Here is a 15,372-nt window from a genome sequence, read left to right as displayed (position 1 = left end):
GTATAAGTATATAATGGTAGAATTGTGATTCAAATAGTGACAGGTTGTTAGCCTATCCCTTACAAGAAGAATCCCAAGTTTATTAGTCTTTCTTTTATTTTTACTTATAGCAATTAGGTATAGAAAAAAGTATTTATTAAAACTTTATTGTACAAATTACGAATGTATAGCACAATTGGCAGACTTCACGCTAGAAGCATTATCAGAGTTTCATTTGTATAGGTACTTTAATAAAAAAATTTCGGTACAACTTAATTCCTATTCGCTTTGATCATAACAAACATTATTTCTTCCTTGTGTTTGAGTTGGTAAACCTTCGCTATGTAGCTTTAGATATTTACATACCTACTTACATATTGTGTACATTTGTACATAGGAATGTAGTAACTATGCGATGTCCGTCCCCATCTTAGTTCGTCTTAAATCATAAATTAGATGAAACGTTGTTTGCAAAAATATATTGACTCGCAAAATAAAGAAATAATATGAAAAGTAAATATTTTTTATCAATAGATGGTGCATGTAGCTCCTGTTTAGTTGTAGCAGTTTTTTCACTTCTGGTATTATTGTATTTTAATTTTTTTTACCGATAAAGGTATAACAATCTTGGTCTTAATATGACTTCTTTCTGAGTCTTATCTGTAAGAAATAAAAAACATTTTTAATTTGGGTAAATTAATTTTGGCGTGGGTGGCGGTCCATCACTCCGTCTCTTTCCCATTGTCGTAAAAAGCAACTTAGTAAAATTTGCATCTAGTGCATCTTTTACCATGTTCGAAGAATGAATTAGGTTCCCCTCCATATCATACGCAAATTATAAGACGTAATATAGTAACGCGAAAGACGCACCCCGAGCTCCTCTCCAGACAAGTGAGGATGTCACCGAGACTAACATCAGGGAAAAAATTTACACTGTATATATCGATTGAAATCTGTATCAGCTATTCTGTAACTTCACCGCTTTCAACTGCATCGCTTTACAAAACAAACTCAACTGTAATAAAAGGCATGGAGGCGTGACGCAAGCTATGACGTCATTTCTAATGGCAACTTGACTCGACGACATGATGAGAATGCAGGATACTAACGGGTATACAAATACTAATGCTATTACAATACTACAGCAAAAAGGTCCATAACCGTATATAAAACTTACAGATTGGGCAGGGCTCAGGATAAACCTAATTTTTTTTACTACCCTTTAAACTTTGATTACCTGGATTTTTGGCATCGGGTAATCAATAAATAGTGTAAATATATATACCTTAAAATTACGCACCATTCTCAAAGGGTCAACATCTTTCTACTTGCCATGAACCCTGGATTTTTCTTCTATCCACATTCATAACTCTCTTCATGCAAGTACTGTTGACCTGACCTTTTGCCAGGACGCCTCGATCGCCCGACGAGGCAATGGTCAAGGTAGGCCTTCCTACTCCGAACGTTTGTATTCTCATATGCCTGGTATAATTACTTAGTCATCCTGCTTTCATTCAGCTTCCCGACATGACATTTAAAAGGCGTTACAAATGACTAGCTACTCCACAAATGATATATACGTGACTATATGTATGTATATATGTTCATATTACTAATATTACTTTATAAAATAGATTTGTTTTTTGAAAAAATATTTTTGATTCCCTGACAATGGTTTTTTTGATGCTACGTCACTTTTTATTCCTTATTGCTACAGGTTGGCCGATTAAACAAAAAGCTTGCAATAATGTATACTTTCAAATGTTATCCCTAAACTTACTCTAAACATAAAAATATAAAGGTTGGGGTAATCAACAAAATAATCCACAACCATAGAAGGGCACTAATAAACTGCTTGTTGTAGAGAATTACCTACGGAGTACTATCAAAATTAATTCAGTAATTTGTTGTATTCTACTATCTAAGACATTGAGTCGAATATCGAGTGGTTTACTATTAGTCGCGTCATCCTTCAAAACGTAACGTTATCAACAGCCATTATCGTTATCAATGCCGTGACGCAAACACAAATGTTAGACAGGTCCATTAAAAGACATAATTTATACATACTAGTTATTTCCCGAGACTTCTCTCGCGTCGTAATTTGGGGAAACCTATCTTGTACATACCTATATTATTTTATTTTTATAAGGTCTACGAATAAGTAAGTAGACAGGTTACCTGATACTATACCTGGTTCTATGATGTCCATAAGAAAATTTTGAAAGAGAAAATCGCCCTGAACGGGTTCGAATCTTGAAATGACTCTTTAGTGAGTTACACATTTGTTTCTTCGTAACCGTTGTTCTTGCGGTGAGCAACAAACACATGTACGGGATTTGGAAATCGTTTCGACACAGATAGGCTCCAGGCTCCAGGATATATGATGCCTTTCTTCCTCCTGGTTTTTTAGTCCCAGTTGCATCCTCAACATTCAGGAGATGAGCCCGGGGTATACCAAAATTGTATTTCAAAATAGCTTTGCCGTATAAGTCCCGGCTTTTTGGGTTAGGACCACTCCATATCTTTCCCATGGATGTCGGGGAAAGGGTGGATATGGGAAGGGCTAATAAAATTGGGATTCTTCTTCTAGGCGATGGGCTAACAACCTGTCACTGATTGAGTCTCGATTACATGATTGAGCATACAGCTGAACGTGATCTTTAAGTCTTTTCAACACTGTTGGCTTTGTCTACCTCGCAAGGAATATAAACGTGATAATATGCATGTTTGTCACTATAACAACTACACTACTAGATATATACTAGTTCCGATTCCGACAACAAATCGAAATAGATTTAATTACAACTTACTAAACTGTATCGTCTCAATCGATTCAGACTTGTATCGATCAGTGTTAGTCGTAAAATCGATTTTATTACCGTTTAACAAGATTGAGCAATGTTTTCGATATTTTACATACCAAATAACTCTTGTTGTTTGTTATTCTTCCATTTTCTCACACTCGCGCTGGCATTTTACGGGGAGAAATAGCATTGAAGTAAACGCATAGAAGAAACTGTGTTACAAGTTATCAAAAAACATATCTGCAAATCAACGTAGATGAATTGCATTTATTGGATATTATTTTATTATATATCATTTTTCTTCAAATTTAAATAAAAGTATATGGGTGAATATACGCTATTTGAATTTCAATGGTCTTTAGAAAATGTTTATGTTAAACTTATTATATTATTGTTTCTCTATGTTTAAACAATAAATAACATGGCCTTTTATCTGGCCCACATAGTCTAATCACGATAATTGTTTAAATTAAAGCATTATTAGCTTAAAAAGTTAAAAATGTATACTCCTCTGGCCTTCCCATTCATGCATCATAATGATTGAACGGCAATATACTTTAAATACGTATACACAAATATGTTTTTTTTTAATTATTACTAACTGTTATAAATATCGAAACATATTTAATCAAAATACATTGTAAAAATATTTAATAATATAAAAAAAATAAAACTTATTTTCATGTCATGTTACAAATACGTCACTTCATCTGGCGAAACTCTAAAGAAGAAAAATTTCACTTAAAATCGCCAATTTGTGTTTTGATCTTGAATTGGGCGCGTCGAACAGTGTGAAGTTAGTAGCAAACTAATAATCTTGAGCAAAACTTAAATAATATTGCGTCAGTTTACGAATGAATTTGGGAGAGCGTGTTTTTGCCACTCGTTGGAGTATTTCCTTTGGTAAGCATATGTTTTCGTATTTTATTGTTGGAAAACTGTTTATTAGCACAATGCAAGGTTTATTGTGTGTAGATGTCATGTGTTACGTCAAACTGTGGTGCGAAAATCGAGTGATGTTATTTTTGTACATTAAGTACGATTTTGTCACTTCTCTGGCGTCACTTCTGTGGCAAATTTCATGCCAGAGGAAATACATGATCGCCAGAGAAGTGACGAAATTCTGTTTCGTTAAATATCTTAATTAGACGGCTGATTTGGTGTAATGGTTAAGAAGTTGGTCATTACGCCTGAGGTCGCGGGTTCGATCCCCGCACAGTAAAAACATTTGTGTGCATGAACATGCCTGTAGTGGGCCATTCGCGGGGATCTCGGGCCCCAGGTACAAGTATTCTGCTACGCAGATGATACGCTTGTGGCCGCCTGGGGACACGAACTTGAAGCGGCAGAAATGATGATTCGTTCGTCGCGTTGGTATGCTAGGGTTAATGGTAGCCCTGAGCAAAACGAAGGCCATCGCCTTTGGCGGTCGAGGTTGGAAGACTCAGGCCGGTGTGTTCATGATGGTGGATGGGGAGAGGGTACATGTGATGCCACACATCAAATACCTTGGCATCATATTGGACCCACGGTGGAACTTCGGGGAGCACTTTAGACAGCTAGCTCCCCAATTAGTGAGAACCGCATCGGCACTCAGCCGGCTGCTGCCCAACATTGGTGGGCCTGGTGCTACATGTCGGCGCCTATATGCAGGTGTAACACGCAGCATGGCGCTGTATGGGTTGCCGATATGGGCGGATAGGCTCACTAGAGCCAACAGGGCCTTGCTGCGACGACCACAGCGTGTGGTGGCCATACGTATCTGCAAGGCCTACACCACTGTGGCGTGGGCGGCAGCCTGCGCTCTGGCTGGTACCCCACCCTGGGAACTGGACGCTCTGGCTCAAAAGGAGTTGTTCTGGGAAAGGAGGAGGAGGGCGGAGATGCCTGAATAGCGGGAGCGGCTGGTGTAAACTTGGCTGTGGTATTGCGGGAGCGATAGAGAACTCCGAATTCAGCCATTGTACTATCGGGGCGCTCCTTCCATCGCTTGTCAACTGGTTGGACCGACGCCACGGCCAGGTGACATTCAGGCTGACGCAGTTAATGACCGGACATGGTTGCTTCGGTCATTACCTGCATCGGATTAGATAAGAGGCTTCTGAGGTCTGCCATGAGTGTGGGGAGCCGGATGATACGACCCAACATACTCTGGCAGAAGGCGTGCACTTTATCGTGCGCGCCTACTGCCTCACTAGGGTCACTTCCCGACCCTGGGATGGAAAGGGCGGCCAGCAACTTACTGGTCACCCATTACAGCAAGATTCCCGGCACAGAAGCGCCGGGCAGCCTGAGAGCATCGTGGTGAAATTCCTGCGATCCCATGATGCCCTCAAAATGGCAAGAAGGGCGCACGGAGGGGTTTTAGTGGGTAGGCTGGTTTACTAGGTGCCAGGAGTCCCACACTCTCCCGGGTGTAGACCCGTGGTCTTGTCCGTAAAAAGGATTTCCCCTTCGATAACAAAAAAAAAAGTATAGTAATTTCAGTATTTGAGTATAAAATATTTAGCTACACAAAAATTGTTGATTCTGATCTGAAAATGAAAGAGTTCTTTTATACTGGAGACTGAAACTTTTAAGTTGTTTAAATAACCTCGAGACTGAAAGGTGTATCATTAAATAGTACTATTGTTTTGTTTTGTGAAAGAAGAGTATATTTTTTTTTTAGTAAGTTGGTTAAGAATTCAGTGCTTAAATGTTACAAACTTAGAATTTTGTGATTGTTTTATAATAAAAAAACTATTAAAGGGTAATATTTACTGTTAATTTCATAACAGATGAGACTGATAAGCAGAATATACTTCATTCTGTTATTTTAAACGGGCATTGAAAACTTAAGCATTAAAAAACTATTAAAATTAATATAATAATAAGGTTGCATTAAGAAATTGTGAAGACTGAATGTGCCTTATATAATAAAAAATATTCTAATACAATAATTTAAACGTGTTTAATTTAATATAAGTCTCTTTACTCGTCTTATAACAATGGTGTGTCACTTTCCTGGTTCAATTTGTCACTACTCTGGCAGTAGTGTCACTCCTCTGGTAACACATTTTCCTCTGGTACTTATAAAACACCAAAATATGAGAAATTCTTCTGGCCTCCATCATTAAAACTTTAAAAATAGTGTCAAATAGAGAAATTATAAATATTAAATAGAATGGATTAAATTTTCTTCTGGGACACAAAAAAATCAAATAGCGTATATTCACCCATATACCTACTTAAAATTATATTTGCGAAAATGTGTTAGGTTTACAAAAAGAAAATACTAAGGATTCTGCCTGTTTTTCATTAAATATCATTTGCAAAGATGATGTCAAAGTAAAAGTAGCCTATGTTACTCCCAAAGGTCTATTCTTTATCGTGAAAATCAGTCCAGTAGTATTTGAGGTTATTCTTTACAAACATACAAAAATACAAATCTGTTCTTTTTATTATAAGTGTGGATTTAAGCTGCCAAGATTATAATTAATTTACTCATTCTGGTGATTTGAGAATTATAATAATCATACTTACATGTGCCCAAAAACATAACCCTTCTTTTACACTGTGTTCTAAATTCATTTGTTCAAATCATTACGACATAATGTACGCTCACAGCACAGACTTATCAGACAGTAATGAAAAGCTACTTGAATTAAAAATAGGTGGTTTATATTTGCAAAACTGATAAATTAAAACCTCCGTGATAATGTAGTTGTACGGTGATGGGAATAACCAACGTTAAGACTATTTATGGCTATTGATTCCTGACGTATTAAAGGTGCATTTATATTGTCAGTGTATAAAACTGCCGGCGGCGTTAACGTAAAATTCCGTTTTTCTAATTTTCTTTGGAATTCTTGAAAATCATCTGTTAAGCTCCTTAATGATAAGATATAGCCATTTTGCATTCCGCTTTTAGTGTTCTGTAAATGTTTCACACAGTAACGCAAAAGTTCTAAATATTATTCAAGAGTTAAATGAGATATTCATTGCGCTAGGATTACAGGCCGCGAAGTAGAAATGGAAGAAAATGAGATATAATATAAACATGTATATATGTTTTTTATGACCTATGATAAAACCATACTAGCTAAACTTTTGGCATGTGTGAACGAATCCTAAAATGTGATGTCATAAGCAATGTTATCGGATTAACTCTTTACGTATGCGTAAATCTAATTCGCTCCAACAGTACATAAACACGAGCGTTGAAAGACAAGTTGTAAAAATTGTAAACGAACTGAGTTATTTATAAAACGTTCTCTTTGAAAATGTTTGTGGATTATGAAATATGAGATAAGGCTGTTCAAGGCTTTGATCTTTCGCATCATTTGGCTAATGACCAGCTCCGGAAAGTCAGACGACCTTCAGCCGAATTCCTACTTGAGTTCCTCATCTTAATCAAAGCTATGTAAATACGAGTAATAGATAATCTAACCAATTGCTTCTTACGGTAGTCTAGATTTTGGGTACGCTTAATTAATTTTATTATAATTTTGCGTCCAACGTTATATATTTCCATAACTACCTACTTATATTCAAAAACATGTGAAAGTGTGATTATTTGTAAGTCCTTCACGTCAAACCTATGAACTAATCTCCATGAAATTTTGCATTCATTTAAATAAAGATAGAAATTTATTTATACTTAGGCATTTGACTTTTTAATTCATACCTTATATATTGTTATATAAATCACGCCTCTTTCCTAGTAGGTTAGGCAGATACTCTATCTTTCCACTTGTCACAATGCACCTTGCACCGTTTAGTTTCAACTACATTCATTGCTCTCATTAGGTATACCACGTCGATTTGGAACCCGACCTTTCACCAGAGCGGTCTCGATTTGAAGGTACGTTGGTATTGATTCTGCTTTTAAATGTCAATATATAACTTACTAAGGTACTTTAAATTATATAAATTACCTTTTTTATACAATATCAATACACTTAATCGACTTTAATCCTTCGGAATGAAGAAGATAATATGCAATATTTTAATTGAAAGATAATAATCAAATAAAATTATTATCACTTCTATAAAGATGTTTTTTGAATAGCTTGATTATGTACTATCCATTACTTTATCATGTTTCAAATTCAAAATAAAATTAAGATATATTCTTTTTAATACGATAAATTGCATTTTAACTCTGCATCACTGTTATTTATCTAATAGATTATCAAAGTTAGATTAGCAATATTATTAAAATAAACCCAGGTTCGAATCCGGTCAGGTCGTAGTCTTATATACATATATGTCGCATTAAGATAGATAAAGCTGTGATTTATAGTTATATCCCTCCCTTCTTTTTCCCATAACCGATTTTGACTATACAAAGTTTTTACAACGCTAAACTGTTTCTAAACTGAAAATGTAACGTTAGTTTCGAAGTTATAACGTACCAGGCAGTCAGAAAGAAAAATAAAATTATTGGTTTCTGTTAGGTACTTTAATCGCACCTAATCAGTTTTTGGAAAAAAAAATAATGCAGTACAAACACTCGATTTAATAATATTTGTTTTATTATATGTATTTATTGTAACTTTTAATACCTGTTATTGTTCAAAAGTATGTATTTTAATCAATGGCAGGTTACACAAAATCGATTCTGTAATAAAAAATAAAAACAAATACCTATTGTCTTATTTGAATCTATGGTAGATTTATATTTCGCTAAATTTAATCTAGTAATATAATCATGTCACTAAAACTAAACTATTTTATAATTATATTCCTCGTTAGATAGAAATGAATCGCTTTCTTATAACTATGTTCCGGTACATAATTATAGGTATTCCTAGGGATATAATTAGCGTTATCGATCTAACTGCAACAAATATACATTTACTATAGGTAACTTTGGAATTATAAGTAAGTAGATAATATTTCGCAGACCGGGGTTTGCTCAATAGATTTTTCCCTTCACACATTTGTATAAGTAACTTTGTATATGTGAATCAAAAACCAAAAGTTAACAAATAACATACATTCTGTGTGATCAATCTCGTCCACCTGACCACTTTGTAAACAATGTCAAGTACAACCGCGTGCGTGCGCTTGTAAATATATAATAATTATTTGCATAATGGTATGGTTGCGTTTCGTCGACTCCCGCATGTAGTAACTATAGCCGCTTATCAGTCGACCCACGGTGGTGTTCGCTTGCCGTCGTCCCAACTACCAATCAATATATAAATCAAATAAAAAAAAATAACATCAATCAATATAGGACCAATTTTGTAAACAACTTTGTGTTGTCAGTGCTAATTAAATATGTGAAGTTTAAAACTATAAGTGTTCGATGTTCAAATTGTTTAGAAGAACCGAATGTTCTTGTAGCGGGAGCGATGATTCGGCTCGACCGCCACCAAAGGGAAGATCTTCCGCCAGGCTAGGTGTTATGCCTGGGGAACCGCGGCTCCGACGATGTTGAGTCGGAGGTTGTATATATAGCTCCAATCCTTGAAATCTCTGAAATCGCGATTTGGGTTCTTCGCTGCTATTGGCTGAGCGCGTCAATTTCTTCGCGATGATTGACATTAGTTGTTTGATTTGATGTTGTGACGAGTGGCGTAGAGATGTCGCCACAGTACTCCTCCCCAAGACCGGAGGTCTGAAGTCTTGATCTTGCTGTGCAATCTGTGCTTCAGTAGCTTGCAAGTGCCAGTTGTCTTCCAGTGAGTCGGAAGTTGCTCGAAGTCCTAGTGAGTCAGGAGTGAGCCGTTGCGTTGCTCGTAGTCTGCGGTGAGTCGAGACAGTAGAGAGCGAAGTCGATTTGTTGGCGCCGGTAGATATCGTGCAGAGCTGCCACGCTGGAGAGAAGAGCGGCCGTCGAAGAGATCCAGACGTGGGCTGCGGTAGATGCGTCGGTCGCTGAAGTCGATGAGAGTGAGTGCGGGTGGAGACAGGACCAGGAAACTCGGTGAGTCGGCTGCGATGGACCTGCTGCGATACCCAGTTGCTGGCTTGCTGTGAGACTGCTTACAGAGTGAGGAGTGATGCTGAGGATCGGAGTTGAAGATGATGGAGAAGGTTGCTTCCAATCACGTCGGGGTCACCAATGTAGCGGGAGCGATGATTCGGCTCGACCGCCACCAAAGGGAAGATCTTCCGCCAGGCTAGGTGTTATGCCTGGGGAACCGCGGCTCCGACGATGTTGAGTCGGAGGTTGTATATATAGCTCCAATCCTTGAAATCTCTGAAATCGCGATTTGGGTTCTTCGCTGCTATTGGCTGAGCGCGTCAATTTCTTCGCGATGATTGACATTAGTTGTTTGATTTGATGTTGTGACGAGTGGCGTAGAGATGTCGCCACATTCTATTTTTAAAATGCAAAATTGCAATAACGAAATACGCTTTAGTGATGCACAGCGTAAACGTAATTCGATGAGCGGGAAAGTTAAATCAAATATAAAATATCGTTTTACATTTGACTATAACTTGTTCACGCGATATCCAAGACTGCTGATAAATGTTTTCGACGACCAACGTGGTTAAAAATCCCTCGTGACATCGACATCGAAACATGGATGGATAACCCTATTTCGATTATAACTGTGAAATATTGAGTGAAACCTTTGTTTTGAATGAAATGTTTCAGCGGTCTTGATCTAAGAATTGTTCGTATGAACTGATAAATTAGTGTTTACACTATGTCTCTCGTGATAGTGAAGTGATGATTTGAACTTGTGTTATTTGCTCGGAGAGGAATTCTCGATAATGGAAGTTGATTCTGATGATATATCAGGTAAGCCTTTTTTATTAGGTACTATTATGTAATTGAATTAACTAGGTATATAGAATCTGAGGTCAAGACACCTTAAACCGACGAGCATGCATGAAGAGAGTTATGAATGTAAATGAAACGAAAGAAATAATAAGTATGCAGGGATCGTGGAAAAATGAAGGATTAGTCTCTACCTACCCCTCAGGGAAGGAGACGTGCTTTTTATATTATATACAGAATTTTTTTATCAACTTGACACACTCAAGAGCGTGTACCTATATGACAGTTTACAAAAGCCTACTATAGAACTATGTAGAATAGCTACTCATACTTAACTGTCTACGTCTCCCTTTCTTAAATTTATTTATTTGAGTTTTTCTTTTTTTTTATTTGAAAAAGATCAATTTAAGTTTGTACAAATATTAAGTAAGTACCGGTACATTACAAGGGCTAAATCTTCGCTTTTAAGTTCAACGTCTACTGAACAGCTTTTAAAATGTTTTTTAAAAAACTTTAATTTACTTCATCCATTAAACCTTAGAGTTTTATTTCATAAAATTATATCAAGAAATCAAAGAGTCTTTGGTTCCGTTTACCCACTGGCCGCAAATTGCAACAGAAAGCAACTTTTCTTTCAACTGGTCGTTTCCCTTATAAAGTGCTGGCGTAGCAATAGCAATGTAACTCGCAATACCTACCTTCTTTGTGTATCTGTTCACTGCGCTTTTATTACAGAAAATTTATATAAAATATATATATTTTTTTTTTGTATTCTGTCTATAGGAATGTAAGATAAAGTAAATACAGTTTTTTTAATATGTTTATTACCTACTGGCATTGCAGCACCCAACAAATTATTACACCCTAGAATTTGACACTTTCTACGCGGTACTCCCGCGCATCCCGAAAGTGTTACTAACAACTAAAAACTATAAAGGTATATAATAAAAATTATATACTTTTATACAATTCTACACTGCTTCCATAGACTAGAATTTTAGTCAACATGCATGACAGGCTCTTTAACATTTTTAAATGTTACATATTATGAATATAATACACACATACACTTACAATAATCCCGTCTTTATCTCATTTCATGATAATAGAAATTAAGTGCTGTTTTGAAAAAAAAGATTGAGGAAATGAGCAAACTCATCGAGTGCCAGCTTATATGTCGGTCTGCTAGTTATGACAATAATACTCGTACCAGCTGTTTTTTTTTCTTGCGTAAATTGTAAAAGCCATTTAAGGAAAGGAAATTTAACTTCCGATTCTTTCTTTACGTTTGTAACCTACCACTATCTTAATTTCAATTGCACCACTAATCTTTACAACTGAACATGGCCTTGAGTCTATTGGTTCTGTCTACCCCGTAAAGGATAAAAGTAGATATATATTATGTCGGCAATAAATTTGCTAACACCTTTTCTTAAAGGTTACTCACAGAGGCAGTAACTAATTTATTAGTTTGTAAGTATGAACTAGTTTCCCATACACGCTATGTTATATTGAGTTGCGAACTACATTTGGTATGTTTTGACGTCCCCACACCACAAACTTGTATTTCTACGTCAAAGTGAAACTGTTTCAGAAACACAGCAGTGTAACACTTTATAATTGGGATTCCAGAATTGTTTTTCTAAATAGCAAAGAAAATATTCGTATGAATTTGTGATTTATGCGCAACGAATTGTTTGTGATTCCCGCTTAAAAATTAGATCGCTCGGAATTCATTATTAATATTATTAGGGTAATAGCAAACTGTAAAAAAAATAAATACATATTTCATTTGTTTATCATTAACATTTCAACCATAAAATGTCCACCATACGTGGAAGTAACCCAAAAATGTTCACTCTCCTTGGCAGCGGTCCATATTTAACATTCTTTTAACGATGACGTTTAGTTGTATGGTTTAACGATGGAATTGAGATACAAAAAGTAACATGCAGATTTCTATCCCATCGCCTTAAAGAAAAACCCTAAGATTATAAGCATTGATAGACATTTACAATCTACATGGAAATAGCAGCTGGCACTCGTTGTGTTTTTTCTACGCTACCTAGTGTGTGGTTCTTACATAAAATATGTTTGTTTGAATAATAAAAGCATAATTTTGTGCGGTTTAATGTGTGGTCTGCTGGTAAACAAAGTTGTGAGAGCCGCGTGGTCCGGTGGCTTGCCGCCAAAAATAATATCATCTGGCTCTATTGAAACTTGTGAAGACGTTCATAATTAAATTTTGTTTGATTTTAATTAAGATTTATATAAATTAAAAAGAGCCTTCAGAGACCTGTATCTTCATTGATAATCTATGTTATAATGGTCGAGTAATACCTGTTGAGGATGCTTTCAGTACGCCCTTTTTCAGACGTTTTGGGACAGTAAAAATCCGCTATCCCGTCAACTAATCTTCACGTCTACTGTTTAAAGCAGAGAAACAGAACGTTTAAAAAATATAACAGTATTAACAACATCAAGTTATTAATTTATCATTTTATAATTTTGGAATTTAAAAATAACTAAGTGACGTATACCAAAACGTTGACAAATATATTTTTATCATAGTACCGTATTCAGTCAGCGACGCTGGGACATACGCAAAAATCAATAGAGTGCTCGTATGTCTGATAACATATCTCGTGAGCTACTGTAATATGCTGTTCTTTATTATCTCAATATATCTTGTTTATTCTCTGTTAGTGTGAATAAATATAGAAAGCAAAACCACCACTAAGCGTGAAAATATTTAAGAGTGGGTTTGGCAAAAGGTAAGTCCTACTGTCTATACTGTCACTAGGGACTCCTGGTCTTCCATTACAACCACAATTTCGTTGCTGTGTTAATTTTCCTTTCATTAATCTAAAATTTACAATAATTCAGCGGAAACAAATCTGAAAAAGCAACTATATAGAAATGTATACCACAGAAAATAAAACCACCGCTTCAATTTTAGAATCAGTTAATGTTTTAATTTTTATTATAGGTACCCGTTCTTTTTAATAATAACAAAATCAAGGATTCATCACCTTGTAAAAGTACCTTAAAATCAGCTCTTCCAAATCGTTATTAACTGGAACTAGAAGATTTAACCATAATATCCGGGGACAGTGTAAAAGTTCACGTCAAAAAATTACTAAACTATGAAAATGATTGAACTTAAAAAACAAAGGTAAGTAAAAATTCATAAAAAATCTGCATCTGGCGGGAGAAATAAACGTATCGTTAGGTTCAATTTTGATTTTCTGATGATCTATATCTGCAATACATAAAACAGTTTAATTGCCCCATCACCATGACACATTCGCCGTTAGACTGACGCACGAAAATCTTAATAATCCAAGTAAATGCTGCCACCTCTATTTTTAACCATACGGTAAAAAAATAACGAAATATGCATTCTATCTTTCAGCGTTAACGTCGAAATTTGTTTGCGTACTCCAGATCTTATCAAGGTATCTCGCGTTACAATATTGTCAAATAAATAACCTTTAGTGTGGACACAACTCAGTTAATTGGAGGTTTAAATCCTAGAAGAGCTATAACAGTATGGTTGGTCCGTGGGACACCGTACCCTTTATGACTATTTTATGGCGGGAAAAATTATTACATCGTATTTAATGGTGAAAATATATGAATGAGGAAATCCTAAATCAAAGTAGAAGAAATTATAGGGATATTGCAAAAAAAATCGGATAGGAAAACTGATAATATAAAGGCCTTAACATTTTGTAGGTTTATTGATGGAAAAACAAAATACATAATATGATTAAACCACATTTCAATCATACAATTAAAATTTGTCAAAACCGCTTATATTGATTATAAGGCTTATGTGTAGGGCTGAACTAGGCGAACGTAGTTTGTTCAAATTTACACATTTGGTGAAAAGTCAGGTCAAGAATACCAATAATCGACGAGCTAGCATGAAACGATATATAAATTTAGTTGAAGCAAGACGTAGGCAGAAATTATGGCAGGGGTAAGTTGTAGTCCTTGCGTATTCTCCGGGAAACAGGTGATTGATCATATACATATATGTAGATTCCATTGAAAAACAGAAAAATTAATGCTATAATTACAGTTCTGTGATGGCATGTGGCAGAGTTCAAAGCTTCTTCTTTTTCCTGTCGTTAGCTCCGGTTTTGTCATCACTTTTTTGAAGAAATTGATTTATTCTTTTAAATATTATATAGTATAAGGTGAGTCGAAACGACTCCCATCATACCGCCGCAACCTTTGCAAGGGAACCTAACCCATATTCGATTAAGGTTATACATTTAATTGCCTGAATGTGCTGGTTTCCTCATGATGTTTTTCCACACCGTTAGAGCATCGGTTAGCACTCAAACTAAGGTACTCAAGATGATCTGCTGTTACGAGCACGACATTTAGGATATAGTTTGTCGTAAAGTTGTAATGTCATACGCATTTTACTATACAACTGGGGCGTAACATTAGTGCAAATGGTTGCCAATTTACATTTTAAGAACATACTTTACAGACGTGGATGAATCACAAAAGTCAATCAATATTTCTGAATAAAATTAGGCATAATAATCTAGGGGAATCTTAGGTAGATGTAACGCCTAATGTACAGAGTGCGGCAATTAAATTGTGAACACAACCATTGCAGTGCTAACAATAATCATTTGAACCAAAACAACCATAAATTCCTACGTCAGTCTTTTCAAGACTGTTGACTCTGTCTACCCCGCAAGAGATATAGACGTGACTAAATGTATGTATTATGTATGTATTTGAAATCTACTGTATTTACTGCCATCTAATAACAATTTATCTGTTTAGTGTTTGTATTACATCAACAACAAGATTGGATATAAAATTTATTTTGACAACGCG

General features: G+C 35.7%; 1 protein-coding gene across 1 annotated transcript in view; it reads left to right on the top strand.

Moving 5' to 3' along the window:
• The first annotated feature begins 10,102 nt into the window (after positions 1–10,102).
• The window catches only part of LOC106139541 (high affinity cAMP-specific and IBMX-insensitive 3',5'-cyclic phosphodiesterase 8), a 99,973-nt gene continuing 94,703 nt past the window's right edge, over positions 10,103–15,372 (top strand). The window contains exon 1 of the mRNA XM_060949409.1: positions 10,103–10,527. Coding sequence (XP_060805392.1) covers positions 10,500–10,527 — 28 coding nt within the window. The 5' untranslated portion in view covers positions 10,103–10,499. The remainder of the gene's footprint in view (positions 10,528–15,372) is intronic.

The sequence above is a fragment of the Amyelois transitella genome, chromosome 19 (genome assembly GCF_032362555.1).
Source record: "Amyelois transitella isolate CPQ chromosome 19, ilAmyTran1.1, whole genome shotgun sequence".
NCBI classification, from domain to species: Eukaryota; Metazoa; Arthropoda; class Insecta; order Lepidoptera; family Pyralidae; genus Amyelois; species Amyelois transitella.
Note: the sequence above shows the minus strand (reverse complement) of the source record. Positions and strands in the feature narration are given on the sequence as shown.